Source organism: Oncorhynchus mykiss, chromosome 1, assembly GCF_057628025.1.
Source record: "Oncorhynchus mykiss isolate SJ-2025 chromosome 1, ASM5762802v1, whole genome shotgun sequence".
Taxonomy (NCBI): domain Eukaryota; kingdom Metazoa; phylum Chordata; class Actinopteri; order Salmoniformes; family Salmonidae; genus Oncorhynchus; species Oncorhynchus mykiss.
Window position 1 is genome coordinate 37,699,977 of NC_143022.1, and position 21,543 is coordinate 37,721,519.

The window sequence follows — 21,543 nt, forward strand, 5'->3', positions numbered from 1 at the left end:
CATCTCTTGGTTTGATGAATATTATGTGGGTTTGTCTTTCTAAAACATGTAGTGAAGGAGCATAGACAATAGGAGTGCCGCTGGGTTTGCTTACCCATGGTGGAGGTGCTGAGGCTGGGCAAGGAGGGGGAGAGTTTGAGATTCTGGAGGGAGGTCCGGCTGCCTGGCTCAGAGAGCCCTGCCGTGGGGCGAGATGACTGCTTAGAGGAGGACTCTGGGGAGATCTGGCCTGTGACTTGGGCTCCTAAACACACACACACCAACATCAACCACAGAGAGGAGTGGAGAGAAACACCTGATCACATTACCCCTTCTAAGCTAGCAGTCTCTACCCTTTAATATGGACTGATTACTCGTTGCTTGCAGTCAAACATTTGTATATTAATTTCCATTCAGCAGTGTGCAGATAGTCCCTCACTAGATACAGACAGCTGGACTGACCAATCACAACTCGTGTTACCTGTGTGCAAGGGACCGGGCTGGGTGCTGCTGCGGGCTGATTTGCTGGCCTTGGTCTTAGCCCTGCGTCTGCCCCCGGCCATGGCCACAGAGGGGGAGAGGACAGCCGAGGGACGAGGTTTACCCAGCCTGGTGAACAGAGCATCGATTTCCTCCTTGTGACGGGAGTGGAGGGTCTGGCTCTCTATCATATGTCTGTGGAGGGAAGGAGGAGTGGAGGAAGAGAGGAGGAGGGCAGAGTGAGGCAGGGTTGTAACAAATACAGTACAACAGTCATCTCTCTTACACCACTAGTAAGTGATCCCATTGAAATTTAAAATCATATAAAAGAGAAATATTGCCCAAAACAGCAAACATCTTGGAGGAGTGAAGGTAACATACTTCTCTCGGAGGTGGCTGACTTCCCTTTCAAAGGCCTCGTCCTCTGGCCCCGAGTCGTCCTCGTTGTCGCTGGTCATGTAATGATTAAACAAACCTCTGTTCCCTGCGGAGGCGGAGTTACAGGGGTCAGAAGTTGTTGAAGAGGAAGGGCCGTTCTGATGGGAGGAGCTAGATCCCGAAGGAGCCATGGTATTGGCTGCAGCTGGCGTCACTGAAAAACGGCCCACTTTGGAGACAGAGTTGGGGCTGGGTGTGACACTGGCAGTCACCTGAAAGCGTCCGATGGTGGCAGGCTGCGTCTGGAAGTGAGAAGTGAGCCCATCTACGGAGTCTCCACTCCAGACTCCTTTGGAGAGGGAGGAGGAGCGGTGGAGGGTGTTCTCTGGGCTGGAAAAGGAGGAAGACGAGGAAGAAGAGGAGGACGAAGAGGGTGTGAGGGAGGAAGAGGAGGCGATGGTAGAGGGGTCAGGAGTGCTACCGGCGCCAGCTTCTGAGACCTGGAAGCGTCCCAGTTTGACAACCCCTGTGGAGGGCGTTGCTGCTCTACTGCTCCCTGGAATGGTCTCAGGGCTCACAGCTCTCCTCAGCTGGCCGTCCAGACTACCAAGAGGCTGCTGGGACTGGACACACACACACACACGCACACACACGAGACATGTCAGCAACAAACATACCAACACAACTCACTCAGAAAACATTCAAAATAACTAACGTAACTAATATAGGTAAGATAACGCAACAGAACAAGCACAACTCTGTGTGTAATGTCTAACTCTGTGTCGTTGTATGTGTCGAACTGCTTTGCTTTATCTTGGCCAGGTTGCAGTTGTAAAATAGAACTTGTTCTCAACTGGCCTACCTGGTGAAATAAAGGTGAAATTACATTTGTTTATTTTTAAAAAATGTAAATAAAAACTCTAGACACACCACTCAAAGATGACCCAACATTCACCTATTCCACACATCTACAAAACTCAACATTACAGTACATAACTTAAAACTTCTGAAGGGGACAAGTTCTGAAAAGAGGACTAACCTGGTTTGGTACTGGGAATGGAGGCAATTGCTCAGAGGTAGGGGTGCCTGCCTGCTCGGAGACACCAGGATACATACGACACACACACACACAAAGATGTAATCATTATTATCAAGGTAGGAGAAAATCTCTCAAGTTACAACTGAAAAAAGCATTTAGTACAAATACTATATCTTATCAGTCACTGGACAATCAGAGTTCCCTCTACTGTACCTGCGCTCTGATGGCTTGGCCATGCTTTTCTGGATGGATCTGTGCATGTTCCACTGGTGTGAGGCCCTGTCCTGGGTTGGGGGAGGGGCCCGGGGCTCCCTGTTCCCCTGAAGTGAGGGACAGGTTGTAGGAGGGCACCAGGGCTGCCAGATGGGGAGGGGAGATGGTCTCTGTGGAGGAAGAGGTGGTCTCAGGGTTGCCAGTGTCAGCGGAGGTGGAGTCCTTAAAGAGGGAGCGCAGCTTCTTTTCCAGGGCATGGATGTCATCTATACCAGGGGCCTTGGACTGGGACTCTCCCCCATCTGGGTCCCCTGGCTGCAGCTGGGACGGTTGGGAGGGCAGGGTAGAGGGTGGAAGATGGGTGGGGGCCATTGCAGGCTGTGCCACAGGGACAAAGGTAGGGACAGGCTGAGACTGGGAGGAGGTGGGCTGAGTGACAGGAATGGACACAGGGATAGGCTGAGAGGACAGGATAGGAACAGGAACCGGGTGCTGCTCTGAGCTGGTCACAGTCCCAGAGTTACTGGGTGGAGCGCCAGAGACGGGGGCAGAGCTGCTGCCCATCTGATCGGCAGAGGCTGGGGGGAAAGAGGACGAGGTGGCCTGGGGGGGCTGGAGAGCAGCTGAAGGGGGGAATGTGATTTGGGCAGGAGCAGGTTGAGAGGGGGCAGCTTGGCAGCCAGGCTGGGGGTGTGGGATTAGCTCACTGGTAGCAGGTGCAGGGGCTGAAACTTGGGTTGGAGACCCCCTCCCGGTTGCAACTTGGCATGTGGAGGGGGGAAGAGAGGAGGACCCAGAGGGGATGACAGAGGCATGAGGCAGGGTGGTGGTCGGGTGCAGACCAGCCTGGGAGGAGGGGACTGTGCTGGTGGCTCGTCTCTCCCCATGCGTCTCCCTCATCTCAGTGAAGGCCTGCTGGAGGCGGCTTGAGGGGGCAGACAGGGACAGGCCCAGACTCACTGGGGCAGCGGGGAGGTACACAGAGAGAGGAGTCACTTACATAACCTGGGCTCTTACAACAAGTCATTTATCATCATGACGTCAAACACACTAATGTTGGTAAATGCATCAAGCAACATGTTTTAGAGTTCTCAAACATGCCAAGGTTGGAAGTGGGGCACATGTTTGGAACACAGAGTTCTAACATTCTATATGTGAGTTCTGGTTGCACTCTATGGCCCAGAGATTCCAGTCATTCTCACCTGGATGGGGCTCGTCCCCATACGAGGTGTTAGCCGAGGGAGGGCCGAAAAACTGCTCTCTCAAACGGGACTCTGGGACAGGGCTAACGATGAACCTCCGGCCTGCAGAGTGGACCACCTGAGCTGCAATGCCTAGGCAACAGGGGTGAGAGGTGAGGGGTGAAGAGGTGGAGCCCAGACAATCATAATTCAGTAGAGATAGTAAATGTGTAGGTGCATGTTTACCAGACAGAGGAGTGGGCTTGTCACGCTGCTGTAAGGGGTCATCTACCACAATCTGTGGAGAGAGAAGGACAACACCATGTCAACTAAAGGCTGCCTAGGAGTTTGTGGGTGAGTAGTGTAGTACGTTACCTGAGTGAAGGGCGGTTGAGCGCAGCCTTCCTTCATGCCCTCTCCTTTATCGCCCGGCATTTCGATGACCTCCCGGACCTGTTCGATGAACGACTTGCGTTCGCTCTCCAGGATAAACTTACTCAGGACCTGAGAGAAGGATATACATTTAACTACAATAATAGAACAACTCATGCCTATCAAATCCACATTTCCACCTGTGGAAAGAGACCCGTGGAGCTACAAAACAAATACATCTCATTTCTTTACTCTTGACATTACAGAGACTTGGGGGAAGAGATCAATACAACTCAGATCAGTGCTTTTTAGTTTCTTGTCATCATTACCATGATCCGTGCGATCTCTTCAGGGTTATCTCCATCCAGGTCGAACTTAAAGGTGACCATCTTCCTGTTGTGGGTCTCCAGCTGGCACTCTGCCACCCGGTCTCCCATGTTGGAGATCTGAAAACAGACACACAGAGAGAGGACACCAGCTGAAATACGATCAGACGTCTGTAGACACAGAGAAAACTGACTATTCTACCGATCCTCAACTTTGGCGATGTCATCTACAAAATTGCTTCCAACACTCTACTCAGCAAACTGGATGCAGTTTATCACAGTGCCATCCGTTTTGTCACTAAAGCCTCTTATACCACCCACCACTGCGACCTGTATGCTCTAGTTGGCTGGCCCTCGCTACATATTCGCCGCCAGACCCACTGGCTCCAGGTCATCTACAAGTCCATGCTAGGCAAAGCTCCGCCTTATCTCAGTTCACTGGTCACGATAGCAACACCCACCCGTAGCACGCGCTCCAGCAGGTGTATCTCACTGATCATCCCTAAAGCCACCACCTCATTTGGCCGCCTTTCGTTCCAGTTCTCTGCTGCCTGTGACTGGAACGAATTGCAAAAATCGCTGAAGTTGGAGACTTTTATCTCCCTCACCAACTTCAAACATCTGCTATCTGAGCAGCTAACCGATCGCTGCAGCTGTACATAGTCTATCGGTAAATAGCCCACCCATTTTTACCTACCTCATCCCCATACTGTTTTTATTTATTTACTTTTCTGCTCTTTTGCACACCAATATCTCTACATGTACATCTGATCATTTATCACTCCAGTGTTAATCTGCAAAATTTTAATTATTCGCCTACCTCCTCATGCCTTTTGCACACAATGTATATAGACTCTCTTTTTTTTCTACTGTGTTATTGACTTGTTAATTGTTTACTCCATGTGTAACTCTGTGCTGTCTGTTCACACTGCTATGCTTTATCTTGGCCAGGTCGCAGTTGTAAATGAGAACTTGTTCTCAACTAGCCTACCTGGTTAAATAAAGGTGAAATAAAATAAATAAAAAAAGAGGCCAATAGGGCTGCAAAATTCCTGTAACTTTTTCTGAAATGCTGGTTAGAAGATTGTCCGGAATCCGAAGGGAATAAGCAGGAAATCTAAAATCCTCCAACAAGTATTTCTGGAAAACCTGGGTATGTTGAAAATGACTGGAATTTTGGCTTGAGGAGATAGAAGGTGGCTATGTGGGGTCTGTGTGTGACTTGTGTGTGAGCCAGGGACAGAGCGCTCCACATAGATGAAGACAGACAGACATTGAGTTGAAAGTCTGACCATGTGACTCTTACATTGAGGACGATGAGCTTGGCCTTGGCGGTCTTCTCGTGGCAAGAGTGGCTGCGTACAGAGTTCTGCTGGTGCCGCTTGATCATGGAGCGCCCTTCGTGTCTACCATCTGATGTCCCCTCAAAGCCGTCACTCAAACCTGACGACACGTTCGAAAGGCAACTGGGGGGAGGAAAGAAAGAAAGAAAGAAAGAGAGAGAGAGAAAGAGAGAGAGACATCACAAGGAACAAAGGGCTGTATCATACAGTATATAGATGTATTTTCAATAGAACATATTGAGTAGCAGAAAATGCTTTCTGGTGTGAGCTAGGTATAAAGCTGATGTGATGCCTTACTTCTCCACAGACTGAGGCACCAGCACTGTCTGGCCTGCTGCCTTCTCTGCTGACGCCGGCTGGGATACACTCACAGAGGCCTGAAACATCGTCACACACACACACTGTTCATTAAAAGGAGCTTTACAACCATGTCATGTCAAGCATGAAAGCAAGGGTGTGTGATCTGACCGCAAGGGTGTGTGATCTGACCGCAAGGGTGTGTGATCTGACCGCAAGGGTGTGTGATCTGACTGAGTAATTGGAAATGCTCTGAGCACACACACACGGTTTTGAGGACACACACACTGAAGGTACTTCTCGTAGGACATGTTTTGTATGTGTGTTTGTAGGCTCCTTACAATACTATCACATGCCAGCCTAACAACCAACACTCATCTCACTCACACGTTACCCCTAGTCTGTGTGTACCTGCGGCATAGAGAGGTTTGCAGCCTGATAGAGGAAGTAGAGGTGCTCTGCGTTGATTGGAGGAGATAGGATAGGAGGGCTCGGTTCATTGGCCCATGACTGACAGCCATGCAGGAAGAAGCAGCAGCATGCAAGAGGAATGTATGAAAGAAAGAGTAGAGCCACGGAGCTTTGAGTCCAGTGTTTCCCAAACTCGGTCCTCGGAACCCCAATGGGTGCACGTTTTGGTTTTTGCCGTGACACTACACAGCCGATTCAAATGATCAAAGCTTGATGATCAGTTGATCACTGATGTGTAATGCTAGGGCAAAAACCAAAACGTGCACCCATTGGGTTCCCCAGGACCGAGTGAAACCCTGTGTTAGTCATAAAAATAGAAACAAAGAGGGAAAGAATAGAAAAGAGAAGGAATGACAGGACTGTACTAGCCTGATACAAATAGATGGAATACATGCTGTGTCCTTGTTTGGGACTGTTTTAGCGTTAGTAAGAGCGTAAGCTGGGGTTGTTGTGAACTAGTGTGTCAGTGTGTATGTCTCACCTGTATTTGCTGGGCACCAGGCTGGAGCGGTGGTAGTGTTGTGCTCTGAGGTGCAGTGCTGCCCACTGGCTGTGGCTGCTGGAGGTGCACGGGAAGGATGGGATGAGATGAGGGGGTGGAAGAGACAGAGACAAATCAAACAGCCATATCTGCAGCCAAGACAATCTCTTCATTATCTATTCACCAACACACTGCTCCTCAAACAAACCCACTATTCCTCCCCCAGAGGCCCAACCGCCTCATAGCTTTACACGGGCTCTCATCCACAATCCAACTCCCCCAGGAATGTACCTACTGCATCACATAGCAACACTATAAATCAGTCTCATATAGCTTCAGTACAGGTCTTACAGCATGGATTATACCACACACACACACTCCCTACTCTAGTCAAAAAGCCATGAAGGATACCATACAATAGGCTTGGGGGGTATCCAGATTTTCATATCGTCATACCGTCCTTCTCTCATCCTGTGATTTACAGTATTACCGGCATAGCACACAAGGGGGCGCTAAAACGCAAGAAAAGGCCATTGGGCCTCTATTAACAAAATTAGCACAAACAAGCGAACAATTAACAAACTAATTGCAAAGAAAGACAAATACAGCTCATAAAGTTGTATTTTTGGTGAGTGTGGAAATTAACAAGCGAAAGGGAACAAGATACATTTAGCAAATGAACAAAGTTGTGATACATTCCTTTCTGAAGTATGAGAAGCATGTGTATACGAAACAGAAGGGAAAATAACCAATGGACAAAATACATGCTAATAGGAAGCACCTGGAGAAAATGGCAACTGTACGGAAAATTCATCAAGAGCTCGTTGACTTCTGGCAGAAAGCCATTATAAAATACAGTATCTGATATCAAACATTTACAGTGCATTCGGCAAGCATTCAGACCCCCTAACTTTGTCCACATTTTGCTATGTTACAGCCTTATTCTGAAATTCAGTATTTTGAGAAAGGTATTATATTAAATGTCCCAGAATGCATTAGTTTAACCATCAAGTTAACCCTAAAGCCTTTCAAAACAAAGCCAAACAAATTAAAAGGTTGGTGGAAATACAGTGTATTCAGACCCCTTGACTTCTTCCACATTCTGTTAGGTTACAGCCTTATTCTAAAATGGATGAAATAGTTTTTTTCCCCCTCATCAATCTACACACAATACCCCATAATGACAAAGCAAAAACATTGTGTATATATATATATATATATATATATATATATATATATATATATATATATATATATATATATATATACATACACACACACACACACACATATATATATATATACACACATACACACGCACATATATAATATAGATATATATAAAACATATATACACACATATACACATTCACATACATATACAGTCATGGCCAAATGTTTTGAGAATAACACAAATATTAATTTTCACAAAGTCTGCTGCCTCAGTGTCTTTAGATATTTTTGTCAGATGTTACTATGGAATACTGAAGTATAATTACAAGCATTTCATAAGCGTCAAAGGCCTTTATTGACAATTACATGAAGTTGACGCAAAGAGTCAATATTTGCAGTGGTGACCCTTCTTTTCAAGACCTCTGCAATCTGCCCTGGCATGCTGTCAATTAACTTCTGGGCCACATCTTGACTGATGGCAGCCCATTCTTGCATAATCCATTATTGGAGTTTGTCAGAATTTGTAGGTTTTTGACCACAAGTTCTCAATGGGATTAAGGTCTGGGGAGTTTCCTGGCCATAGACCCAAAATATCAATGTTTTGTTCTCCAAGCCACTTTAGTTATCACTTTTGCCTTATGGCAAGCTGCTCCATCATGCTGGAAAAGGCATTGTTCGTCACCAAACTGTTCCTGCATGGTTGGGAGAAGTTGCTCTTGGAGGATGTATTGGTACCATTCTTTATTCATGGCTGTGTTCTTAGGCAAAATCGTGAGTGAGCCCACTCCCTTGGCTGAGAAGCAACCCCACATATGAATGGTCTCGGGATGCTTTACTGTTGGCATGACACAGGACTGATGGTAGGGTTCACCTTGTCTTCTCCGGAAAATATTTTTTCCGGATGCCCCAAACAATCAGAAAGGGGATTCATCAGAGAAAATGATTTTACCCCAGTCCTCAGCAGTCCAATCAGTCTGTCCCTGATGTTTTTCCTGAGGGATGTTGCCTGGTTTCCTCCAGACATGAAGCTTGGCATTCAGGCCAAAGAGTTCAATCTTGGTTTCATCAGACCAGAGAATCTTGTTTCTCATGGCCTGAGTCCTTTACGCGCCTTTCGGCAAGCTCCAAGCGGGCTGTCATGTGCCTTTTACTGAGGAGTGGCTTCTGTCTGGTCACTCTACCATAAAGGCTTGATTGGTGGAGTGCTGCAGAGATGGTTATCATTCTGGAAGATTCTCCCATCTCCACAGAGGAAGTCTGGGGCCCTGTTAAAGTGACCATCGGGCTCTTGGTTCCCTCCCCTGACAAAGGCCCTTCTCCCCCGATTGCTCAGTTTGGCCGGGTGGCCAGCTCTAGGAACAGTCTTGGTGGTTCTAAATTTCTTCCATTTAAGAATGATGGAGGCCACTGTGCTCTTGGGGATCTTCAATGCTTCATAAATGTTTTGGTACCCTTCTCCAGATCTGTGCCTCGACACAATCCTATCTCGGATCTCTATGGACAATTCCTTCGACCTCATGGCTTGGTTTTTGCTCTGACGTGCACTGTCAACTGTGAGACCTTATATAGACAGGTGTGTGACTTTCCAAATCATGTCCAATCAATTGAATTTACCACAGGTGGACTCCAATCAAGTTGTAGAAACATCAAGAATGATCAATGGAAACAGGATGCCCCGGAGCTAAATTTCGAGTCTCATAGCAAAGGGTCTGAATGCTTAAATAATTTAGTTATTTCAGCTTTTTATTTTTAATACATTCTCAAATTACTAACCTTTTTTTTGTCTTTTTTCCCCCGCTTTGTCATTATGGGTTATTGTGTGTTGATAGAGGGAAAAATAATTTAATCAATTTAAAAGAAGGCTGTAACGTAACAAAATGTGGAAAAAGTCGAGGGTCCTGAATACTTTCCGAATGCACTGCAAATTTAGAGGGAGGCTGTGGGTATGAAGAGGTGTGCGTTTACAAGGGACGGTTTTTATATAGCTGAGGGGGAAGCGATGGGTGGCAGTAACCTCCATACTACAATAACAAACTGAATACAACAAAGGGGAAGAGAGGGAAAGGTGGAAAAAACGAGAAAAACAGAGGGAGGCGAGCAGAAGGAAGGAACAGAGACCAAGAGAAATAGGGCTGATAGAGAGGAAAATATAAGAAGAGGGCATCTGAAGAAAGAAAAAGAGAGACAATGGAAAGGAACGCATAAAGAAACCGAAAGAAAGAGGGAGAGAGGGTCCACCATTGTTTTCAAAAACATGTCTACATTGGTCTTTTGGTAACAGCCCACAAGAACCTCTCATCATGGTGTTTCCATCTATGATCAGTTGAGGAACAGCAGTGGTGTGCTGTGATGTTATTGTGATGGAGACGTGTACCTGTTGTGGAGCCCCAGGGACAACAGTGGCAGTCTGGGCAGCAGGAACCACCTGACAAACAGGACAGAGAGAGGAGGAGAGAGGATAGAAGGAGGGAGAGAGAAAGTCAGATGTAGTTTCTATTATACTGTACACACAGAGACAAGAGTTGGGTACTGTTACTGTAAGAATATATTAAATACATTGCGTGCCACGATAATGACACTCACCATGGTCTGCTGCGGCTGCTGCTGCGATTGGTCGGTTTGGACAGGGGGCGTGGCCTGTGGGTATGGGGCCTCTGGCTGAGGCTGCTGACAGGGCAGAGTGCTGTATGACACCACCGGCTGAACCAGGTGCGTCTCGGGAAGGATGGAGGAACTATCTGTTATTTGATTGGCTGAAAGAGGGAGGGTTAAAGAATAGGTTTATTAATTGATAGTTCATAAAAACACTAGATTAAGACTAGGTCAATACTACAGAGCACAACAAAAAAAAAGGTGCCAGGCAGAACGTACAGACCTGTCTCAGTCTGCTGCGGGTACTGGTCCACCTCTGGCGCCTCTGACTCTGGCTGGGTTGGAACTTGGGATGATACTGGGACTGGGAGCTGCCCTGTAGACTGGGGTATGTAGGGAACTCCCTGGGGCCCCAGCTGTGCCGTCTGAGGGGGGATGTCGGTTGTCGTCTGCAGGTTGGGCTGTGGTAGCTGCTGGGTGGGCTGTGGCTGGGTGTAGGGGGCAGCCTGTTGGCCTGGCTGGGAGGCCTCTGTGCCGGGCTGCTGCTGTAGAATTAGTTCTTGTTGTCGTTGACCCTGCTCCTCCTCCAGCCTCCTCTTCTCCTGCTCCTCTCTCACCTTCAATATCATAACATCAAGTTCACCTCAGTTTAATTCATTTGATTGCAATATTATAAAACTTTACATTCAGGATTCAGAACTAAGATTCCATTGAGCTGGTACAGACCTGTTGCCTCTGCTCCCTCTTCCTGCTGATGAGGGAAACCCTGTCCTTTATGGCCTTGGCCATGGTCTTATGGTCCCCTTCACACACGTAGCCAGACTCCACCTGAGACAGAGACACACACAGAGAGAGAGAACAGAACAGGGGACCAGGGAAGTGTTAGGACTTGAAAGATTCCTAAATAATCAGTAAGAATAGACTCCCAAGTGGCACCCTATTCGCTATTGGCCCTGGTCAAAAGTAATGCACTATATAGATAATATGGTGCCGTTAGGGGTGCAGTCAATATCTCTCTGAAGTGGACATTGTGTCGTCACCCACCATCTCCTGGGCCACGTCCTCGGGGACGTCCTTGCTGAGGTCGAAGGAGAACTCGATGGCCTCGTTTTCCTTGTACTTCCCCTTCAGTTTCTTGACGTCCTCTATCCTCAGCCACAGCTTGATGGCCTCCATCTCCCCATCATCTTCCTCAGCCAGCTCCACACGCACCCCGGTCTCCTCCTGGAAGAAGGCATGGTTCAGCAGGTCCTTTATTGAGTACCTAGGAGAGACGGGAAGAGTAAAATCAATAGAGATATTTTTGACACAACAAAACCCTTTTAAAGTCTTCTCATTTTGAGAAGGTCCTGGGTGCATGAGTAGGAATACTCTCCCTGCATCCGTGACTCTATAGCTGGACTTCGCAGAAATCACACTGGGTAAGAGTGTCTGCTAAATGAACAGAATGTGAGTGTGAGCTGACCTCTCGTCCTTGTTCTGTCTGATGCATCCCTCGATGATCTCCTTCACCTCAGGGATGGCCACCTTGTCGAAGCTGGCCGGCTTCACCCCCTATAGGACACACACACACACACACAACTCCCAGTCAACAACCCACACATTGTCAACATAGAAAGATTATTCTTCCGTGATTCTAACTTCCTGGGCCTGGTTTCCCAATAGCGATGGAACTTACGCTTACAAGTGTTTTATGATGCATCTTTCCATCAGAAGATGTAATATGGTTTTCCAAAACACCACACAGAGAAAAGTGCGTCGTTGAGGCCTGTGTTGATATGGATTGGATCGAAAGAAAGGCAGCACTGCTCTCGGATCAGCGTTCTCCCTTTCCAATCTAATCTTAACATTAGAATTATTCCACAATACTGATGACGGATCAGCTCCAAGAGCGATATTATTATCCAAGGTTACAAATATTGATGCGCCTTATTCTAACGCTTAACTATAATAATGCACTAAATCAAGATTTGGTACATCATCGCGCACATGGTACACATCATGAAATATATTGAGTCCAATAGCTAAAAAGCTCACAAATATCTAAATATAACTTCATTGAATTAACATGAAATTCTAATATCATTCAGATATATATAGGTCTATGTAGCCGATACTGTATTTATCTTTTGATACAGTTCTCGGTTTTCATTTGAAGTTTATTTATATCATTCACTTGTTATGCAAAGAAATCAGCAACTTTGTATTTGTAGTCACACTTGTTCTGAAGCTATTGGCGGTCACAGAAAGACCGATAAACATAGATTTGGTGTTTAGCGGAGATCTTCTGTGTATAAAATGCCGCGAAAGTGGAAAACTGCATCTAACGACGTACTTAGCTGCTCTGAGGCAGTTGTTAAATAAACATTTTCAAGAGGTTTAGTAACAATGGTTTAAGGAAACCGTTCGGAGATTTAGCGATGCACCTACAAAAGGTTCTAACGATGAAAGCAGCCTTAAGATGCTTTTGAGGAACCGGGCCCTGGTCTACTCAGGGTTGCGTTCTGGAGGGCACAAGGTTGCAGATAGAAATGATGTGTACAAAGCTGAAATGATTCCATATTCTACATGCCAGAAGTATGTCTGTCTACATAATATATTTATATCTGAACGTTCTGTGGCGTTGCCCTGTCACCTCCTAGCAGCACTGTATTAGAACAGAGTATAACCCTTTACTGGGCAGCAGTGCATGCTTTGTGTTAAAACCCATGTAATTGAATGTGATGTACTTGAATGTCCCAAATGTTTTTGTGGGAAAACAACATTGTTGAGGGGGAATAGAGTCACCGGTTACAGTGCTCTCATCTCAGAGCAAGGTTCAGTAGCTACAGTACCCACTGAACCCTGGACCTGTTTTGAGGGCCACTGATCTAAATTCTACATGTACATTTAGGAGTTATGGTGACACTCCCACCCTTTGAAGATTAGTGGCTAGGGCTGTTACTGGGAGGGAGGGAGAGGAATGTAAATAAGGAAACTGACCATATTTCAAGAGGATTTACTTCTGGGTAACAGAGATTAGCTCTATAGAGACAGCAGGAGACTGCCTGGCACTACAGAGGTATGGAGGGCTGGATAAGAGCTGTAATCACAGTCACATTAAGACAGTTCTGATAGACAGTCATAAGTTTGCACAATTCTGTGATAAGTATGTTGTGTATACTGATTCCTGGGATGCAAGTAACTTATCAAGGGAGTTTAACAATGTTTAACTGAGGTAAAAAGGTAACCTGTGTCATAAACAGGGTTGGGAAATTAACACCAACCCTGCCAAATGCGGGTAGATTTTGTAATTGGTGGGTCAGAATGTCTATTTCACCAGCCACGTTGGCACCCGGCACAACCAGAAGAGGACCACCCATCATAGCCTGGTTCCTCTCTAGGTTTCGGCCTTTCTAGGGAGTTTTTCCTAGCCACCGTGCTTCTACACCTGCATTGCTTGCTGTTTGTGGTTTTAGGCTGGGTTTCTATACAGGACTTTGAGATATCAGCTGATGTACGAAGGGCTATATAAATAAATTTGATTAAAACTCCATGATCATTACATAAATGAACCTTGTGCTGGGGACAATAAAAATACCCTTTAAAATGTGCAGTTTTGTCACATCACAATGCCACAGATGTCTCAAGTTGAGGAAGCGTGAAATTGGCGTGCTGACTGCAGGAATGTCCACCAGAGCTGTTGCCAGATAATTTAATGTTCCTTTCTCCACCATATGCTGGCTCCAACATCGTTTTAGAGAATTTGGCAGTACGTCCAACCGACCTCACAAATCGCAGACCACATGTAACCATGCCAGCCCAGGAGCTCCACATCTGGCTTCTTCACCTGCGGGGTCGTCTGGGGCTGAGAAGTATTTCTGTCTGCATTAAAGCCCTTTTGTGGGGGAGAAATTCATTCTGATTTGCTGGGCTTGGCTCCCCAGTGGGTAGGCCTGTGCCCTCCCAGGACCACCCATGGCTGCACCCCAGCCCAGTCATGTAAAATCCATAGATTAGGGCCTAATACATTTATTTCAATTGACTGATTTCTTTATATGAACTGTAAATCAGTAAAATCTTTGAAATTGTTGCATTTATATTTTTGTTCAGTATAGTAATACATTTCTTGTTTTAGAAAAACAGAAAGCATGCTCATCCGTTTATATTTTTGTTGTAATTATGGCAAAAATAATATTGTCTGGCAAAAAAAATCTGAGTGTCTGGTAGATTTTTAAAAAATCTACCTGCGGACAGTGGCTGGTGGACCAAACAGTGAATTTCCCACCGTGGTCGTGCAGCGCTCACGGAAGTGAGAAGGTGTACCTACTACCTCCCAGTGTAGTTGATGAACAACTGATCATTGAGCGTGGCAGCAGAGATTACATTACTAGAATGGCAATGCTGATTGGTGACAAAATAGGCTCAACTTCCATATCCATTTCTAACCATAAATCATGGAGTATCTATGTCGAGGTGTGTGTGTTATTGCTCCTCCTTTGGATCCAAGCCAAAGACCATTTCCAGTATCAGCCAGAGGGAAATAACAGGACAGTGCAGGACAATAGGGAGAGGGGGGTGGCAGAGTGGGAGGACAACAGGGAGAGGGAAGTGGCAGAGTGGGGGGACAACAGGGAGAGGGGAGTGGCAGAGTGGGAGGACAACAGGGAGAAGGGGGGGTGGCAGAGTGGGAGGACAACAGGGAGAGGGGAGTGGCAGAGTGGGAGGACAACAGGGAGAAGGGGGGGTGGCAAAGTGGGAGGACAACAGGGAGAGGGGAGTGGCAGAGTGGGAGGACAACAGGGAGAAGGGGGGGTGGCAGAGTGGGAGGACAACAGGGAGAAGGGGGGGTGGCAAAGTGGGAGGACAACAGGGAGAGGGGAGTGGCAGAGTGGGAGGACAACAGGGAGAAGGGGGGGTGGCAGAGTGGGAGGACAACAGGGAGAGGGGGGTGGCAGAGTGGGAGGACAACAGGGAGAAGGGGGGGTGGCAAAGTGGGAGGACAACAGGGAGAAGGGAGTGGCAGAGTGGGAGGACAACAGGGAGAGGGGAGTGGCAGAGTGGGAGGACAACAGGGATAAGGGGGGGTGGCAAAGTGGGAGGACAACAGGGAGAGGGGAGTGGCAGAGTGGGAGGACAACAGGGAGAAGGGAGTGGCAGAGTGGGAGGACAACAGGGAGAAGGGGGGGTGGCAGAGTGGGAGGACAACAGGGAGAGGGGGGTGGCAGAGTGGGAGGACAACAGGGAGAGGGGGTGGCAGAGTGGGAGGACAACAGGGAGAGGGGGTGGCAGAGTGGGAGGACAACAGGGAGAGGGGAGTGGCAGAGTGGGAGGACAACAGGGAGAGGGGGGTGGCAGAGTGGGAGGACAACAGGGAGAGGGGGGTGGCAGAGTGGGAGGACAACAGGGAGAGGGGGGTGGCAGAGTGGGAGGACAACAGGGAGAGGGGGGTGGCAGAGTGGGAGGACAACAGGGAGAGGGGAGTGGCAGAGTGGGAGGACAACAGGGAGAGGGGAGTGGCAGAGTGGGAGGACAACAGGGAGAGGGGGGTGGCAGAGTGGGAGGACAACAGGGAGAGGGGGGTGGCAGAGTGGAGGACAACAGGGAGAGGGGGGTGGCAGAGTGGGAGGACAACAGGGAGAGGGGGGTGGCAGAGTGAGAGGACAACAGGGAGAGGGGAGTGGCAGAGTGGGAGGACAACAGGGAGAGGGGAGTGGCAGAGCGGGAGGACAACAGGGAGAGGGGAGTGGCAGAGTGGGAGGACAACAGGGAGAGGGGGTGGCAGAGTGGGAGGACAACAGGGAGAGGGGAGTGGCAGAGTGGGAGGACAACAGGGAGAGGGGGTGGCAGAGTGGGAGGACAACAGGGAGAGGGGAGTGGCAGAGCGGGAGGACAACAGGGAGAGGGGAGTGGCAGGACAACAGGGAGAGGGGGTGGCAGAGTGGGAGGACAACAGGGAGAGGGGAGTGGCAGAGTGGGAGGACAACAGGGAGAGGGGGTGGCAGAGTGGGAGGACAACAGGGAGAGGGGGGGGCGGCAGAGTGGGAGGACAACAGGGAGAGGGGGTGGCAGAGTGGGAGGACAACAGGGTTCATGGAATGAGGGTTGAGGCGGGGGAGACTTACGCTGGTGACTCTGCGGTAGATCTGTGCAGCGTTCTGGCACTCGGAGTATGGGTACTCTGAGGTGGCCATCTCCAGCATGCACATCCCAAAGGCATACACATCCACTGACTCGTCGTACTTCTCCTCATACATCTCAGGCGCCATGAACTCAGGGGTACCTTAAATCAAATACAACCATTCAGAACTCTGTGTCTCTCTCCCTCTCGGAGTGTCACACCCAAAACGCCCCACTTCTCCTCTAACCGAAGAGGAGGAAGAAGAAGAGTGACCCGTCGCCGCTGCCTCCGGGTGAGCAGAGCCTGCGAGAGGATAGAAAGAGAGAGAGAGAGAGAGGGGGGAGGAGGAGAGCAACAAAAAAAAGGGGGGAAGCTGGGCTCAGTTAGACTGTAGTGAAAGAGGCACACGTCTCTCAGTGTAAGACCTTGTTATCTGGGGGGGGGGGGGTATACACCTAGTATAGGGGTCTAAAGAAGATGGCTGGTGTACAGAACACATTGTGGGAAAATTGGTGTTAGACACATGTCAGTTCAACTACTGACAGACTGTAGAATTACCCGGTTTACCGGTCAGAACCCGGTTAGTGAGTTGAGTGATCAGGTGCTTCAATATGGCAGAGAAGGGGCATGAATTGTAAGACTAGCTATGGAAATAACTTGTGTCAAGACCTTACCTTTCACAAACAAACACTCAAACATAACCCGTTTCATACAAACTTACCTTTAAGTAGGCTGACTTACCTGTCCTCATTGACCTGGGGAGTAAGGTGTTACGGTGAGGGCCGAGAGAAGCAGATCCCATAGCTAGTTAATGAAACAGTGTGTGGCTGGACACCAGCCGTATTCAAATAGCAGATACTCTGCTTTCAATCTTCTGAGGGTCTTACACAGAAAAACTCAAGATGGATATTTGAAATGAATAGGTTTTTGTAAGATGTGTGTCACAGTGCACTCGCACACTTACCAGGCCCATAACAATAGTAACTTACCAGCAGTACCCTACTTATTCCTTTACTGCAGCATGGAGCACATCTGAGGCTACAGCCTACAGTACAAAACATACCCGAGAATGAAAGAAAAAAAAGAAAAAAGGCCTGATAAAGGAGAAGTGGGTAGGGGGGGGGTAGGGCTTTCCAGACAAAAAGAAGCAGACATTCTCTCTGCTCCTAAAATGGTTTAAAAGACAGAGAAACACTGACAAAAACCTGTGGGAGCAAACCCTTAAAAAAAAAGAGAGACAAACGGGAAATGTTATTGGCATCATTGGCAAACAGACCACATATTTCCAAACCACAGAGCAAAGACCAGTCTGAGACAGAACATAGAACCAGTGGCCATACCTGTTGCCCTGGTCTGGCTAGCCTGATGGTTAAGGCATGACAGGTGGATTGAGATTCATATTTCACCGAGAGATTGGAGGCGCTACTTACTCTTAGTAGGAGCCTGACACAGCAAACTTTCACTTTATGGAGGAAAAATACTATCTAATCGATTCTGTCACTGAGTAACCAGCCCTGGCGGACTCACTGACATGACAGTGTGTGTAAAGAAAGGGTTTGTGGGTCTCCCCATGACCTGGCCTCCGCTTGTGCTGTGGTTTGATTAGAGAGCTGAAACATTGTGGTCTGTTTTCCAACCACATTGTCATAAAAAAAAAAGATGATCAGAAACAAAAACCTAACCCCCCCCCCCCAATCAAACCCTTCATAACCTCAAGGTCAACCACAGTATAAGAACCTTACACAAGACATCCCTTTGGAGTGTAGCGAGGAGGAAAGCAGGGCACAGTAAAAGGAAGTGGGTGATATTGGGGTCTTACCTATGACACTCTTGGCGAAAGATGACCTCTTGAGTGTGGCCAATCCCAGGTCTCCTATCTTGACGGAGCCTGTGGGGCCGGTGATGAAGATGTTGTCACACTTCAGGTCCCTGTGAATGATGGGAGGGGCTCGGGTGTGGAGAAAGTGAAGGCCCTTCAGGATCTGCCTACACCAGCTCCTCAGAACCTTAATCTTCATCACCTTGAAACGCTTCAGATACCTACAGAACAGGACAGATATAGGGTTAAAGATGGACATCACACATCCATCCTCATTACAATTCACTGACTCAGGAACCTAGTGCAGACAGTTTCATTATGACCATCGTTGAGAAAGAACACACAGAAGAGAGCAACACCATTTGCATGACGTCCAGCACTGGACTGGTGTTGACGCCTGTGTGTAAGAGTGATACTCACGTTTTCAGTGTTCCGGAGGTCATGAGTTCTGTGACCAGCACAATGCACTTCCTGCCTTTAACGGGGGCCTCCCAGGATTCATAGAAGCGGACAATGTTGGGGTGCTGCAGCCCCTTCAGCATGCCAGCCTCCTCCTTGAACCGCTGACGTTCCGACTTGGACAGCTTGCGGTCCTATGGGGAGGGGGGGGGGGTCATAGGAACATCAGTGTTAGACAGTCAGGAGAGAGAGAATAAACACAGGTCTATGAGAGTAGATTTAGCTTACAGACAATATGGCATATACTCTTTTCATTCAGCAAAGGTCAAACAACAATGCGAACAGTAGCCTTTTACTAGTATGATGTCAAAGTGAAAGTGGCTCTACAAACATTCATGTTGATGCTTTTTTAAGTGTGGGGATTTGCAATATGAGTGTTTAGCTCACTAAACTTTTGGAAAGAGAGAAAATCCTCAAACATTTCTGTGAGCTTGCTTTCAGTTAGCGAATGCTTGGGACAAAATACATCATCAATTGTTTATTTTAAAGCAGTATAGTGACTGAGTTGGACAAAAGTGCTTGACAGTTCATAAAAAACAAGTACGAATAAACCGACGTATATTCATCAAATTACAGTACCGGTCAAAAGTTTGGACACACCTTGTCCTTCAAGGGTTTTTATTTATTTTTTACTATTTTCTACATTGTAGAATAACAGTGAAGACATAAAAACTATGGAATAATGTAGTAACCAAAAGAAGTGTTAAACAAATAAAAACATTTGAGATTTTTCAAAGTAGCCACCCTTTGACTTGATGACAGCTTTGCACACGTTTGGCATTCTCTCAAATGTCTTCATGAGGTAGTCACCTGGAATACATTTCAATGCTCCCGAGTGCGCAGCAGTCTAAGGCACTGCATCTCAGTGCTTGAGGCGTCACTACTGACAACCTGGTTTGATTCCAGGCTGTATCACAACCGGCCATGATTGGGTGGCGCACAATTGAACCAGCGTCGTCCATTTTTAGCCGGTGAAGGCTGTCATTGTAAATAAGAATTTGTTCTTAACTGACTTGCCTAGTTAAATGTTGAATAAAAAAATAATTAATTAACAGGTGTGCCTTGTTAAAAAGTTCATTTGTGGAATTGATTTCCTTCTTAATGCGTTAGAGACAATCAGTTGTGTTGTGACAAGGTAGGGCTGGTATACAGAAGATGGTCTTTTACCAAATAAGGCAAAGTCTGTTACGGCAAGAACAGCTGAAATAAGCAAAAAACGACAGTCCATCATTACTTTAAGACATGAAGGTCCGTCATTCCGTAAAATTGAAACAACTTTGAAAGTTTCTTCAAGTGCAGTCGCAAAAACCATCAAGCGCTATGATGAAGCTGGCTCTCATGAGGACCGCCACAGGAAAGGAAGACCCAGAGTTACCTCTGCAGCAGAGGATAAGTTCATTAGAGTTACCAACCTCAGAAATTGCAGCCCAAATAAATGGTCAGAGTTCAAGTAACAGACACATCTCAACATCAACTGTTGAGGAGACAGCGTGAATCATGGTCAAATTGCTGCAAAGAAACCACTACTGAAGGACACCAATAAGAAGAGAAGAAAGACAAGCAATGGACATTAGACCGGTGGAAATCTATCCTTTGGTCTGATGAGTCCAATTTTGAGATTTGTTGTTCCGACCGCTGTGTCTTTGTGAGACGCAGAGTAGGTGAACGGATGATCTCCACATGTGTGGATCCCTACCGTGAAGCATGGAGGAGGAGGGGTTATGGTGCTTTGCTGGTGACACGGTCTGTAATTTATTTAGCATTGAAGGCACACTTAACCAGCATGGCTACCACAGCATTCTGCAGCGATACGCCATTCCATCTGGTTTGCGCTTAGTGGGACTATCATTTATTTTTCAACAGAACAATGATCCAACACACCTCCAGGCTGTTTAAGGGCTATTTGACCAAGAAGGAGAGTGGTGGAGTGATGCATCAGATTACCTGACATTCACAATCACCCAACCTCAACCCAATTGAGATGGTTTGGGATGAGTTGGACCGCAGAGTGAAGGAAAATCAGCTAACAAGTGCTCAGCATTTGTGGGATGGTTGAAAAATAATTTCAGGTGAAGGTGGTTGAGATAATGACAGCTTTGCACACTTTTGTCATTAAGGCGAAAGGTGGCTACTTGAAGAATCTAAAATATATTTGGATTTGTTTAACTTCTCTAGGGTAGGGGGCAGCATTTGGAATTTTGGATGAAAAGCGTACCCATATTAAACTGCCTTCTACTCAGGCCCAGAAGTTAGGATATGCATATAATTGGTAGATTTGGATAGAAAACACACCAAAACTGTTAAAATAGTGTCTGTGAGTATAACAGAACTGATTTGGCAGATGAAAACCTGAGAAGAATCCATTCAGGAAGTTTAATTTTTTTTGTTTGTTTGTAGTTTTCTATGTAATGCCATTACAGTATCCATTGACTTAGGACTCAAATTTCAGTTCCTATGCCTTCCACTAGATGTCAACAGTCTTTAGAAATTGTTTCAGGCTTGTATTCTGAAAAATTAGGGAGTAAGAGCAGTCTGAATGAGTGGACCCTGCCGTGTCACAGAGCTTTTTCATGCGCGAGACCAAGAGAGTGCCTTTCTTGTTTACCTTTTGTCGACGTTATTGTCCGGTTGAAATATTATCGATTATTTAGGCTAAAAACAACCTGAGGATTGAATATAAACATTGTTTGACATGTTTCTATGAACTTTATATCCAAAAATCCAAATTGTATCTGTAAAGAGACTTTATCGAACAAAAGGAACATTTACTGAATAAATTAATGTCTTCTGAGTGCAACCATATGAAGATCACAGGTAGGTGATTCATTTTCTCTCTTTTT

General features: G+C 46.9%; 1 protein-coding gene across 2 annotated transcripts in view; it reads right to left on the reverse strand.

Annotated features, from left to right (window-relative positions):
* The window catches only part of LOC110522050 (serine/threonine-protein kinase WNK1), a 51,916-nt gene that overhangs the window by 3,397 nt on the left and 26,976 nt on the right, over positions 1 to 21,543 (reverse strand). The window contains exons 3-23 of one of the 2 annotated variants that reach the window (XM_036976806.2): positions 18,665 to 18,837; positions 18,245 to 18,465; positions 16,430 to 16,587; positions 11,791 to 11,879; positions 11,370 to 11,589; positions 11,052 to 11,153; positions 10,609 to 10,942; positions 10,317 to 10,486; positions 10,108 to 10,158; positions 6,561 to 6,635; positions 5,609 to 5,688; positions 5,275 to 5,434; positions 3,972 to 4,088; positions 3,646 to 3,774; positions 3,517 to 3,568; positions 3,292 to 3,423; positions 2,090 to 3,048; positions 1,877 to 1,927; positions 841 to 1,460; positions 461 to 654; positions 95 to 244 (exon numbers count right to left, since the gene is read on the reverse strand). In XM_036976806.2, coding sequence (XP_036832701.2) covers positions 95 to 244; positions 461 to 654; positions 841 to 1,460; positions 1,877 to 1,927; positions 2,090 to 3,048; positions 3,292 to 3,423; positions 3,517 to 3,568; positions 3,646 to 3,774; positions 3,972 to 4,088; positions 5,275 to 5,434; positions 5,609 to 5,688; positions 6,561 to 6,635; positions 10,108 to 10,158; positions 10,317 to 10,486; positions 10,609 to 10,942; positions 11,052 to 11,153; positions 11,370 to 11,589; positions 11,791 to 11,879; positions 16,430 to 16,587; positions 18,245 to 18,465; positions 18,665 to 18,837 — 4,237 coding nt within the window. Of the gene's footprint in view, positions 1 to 94; positions 245 to 460; positions 655 to 840; positions 1,461 to 1,876; positions 1,928 to 2,089; positions 3,049 to 3,291; positions 3,424 to 3,516; positions 3,569 to 3,645; positions 3,775 to 3,971; positions 4,089 to 5,274; positions 5,435 to 5,608; positions 5,689 to 6,560; positions 6,639 to 10,107; positions 10,159 to 10,316; positions 10,487 to 10,608; positions 10,943 to 11,051; positions 11,154 to 11,369; positions 11,590 to 11,790; positions 11,880 to 16,429; positions 16,588 to 18,244; positions 18,466 to 18,664; positions 18,838 to 21,543 lie in introns of both variants that reach the window. The other variant, XM_036976802.2, reaches the window with a different exon arrangement.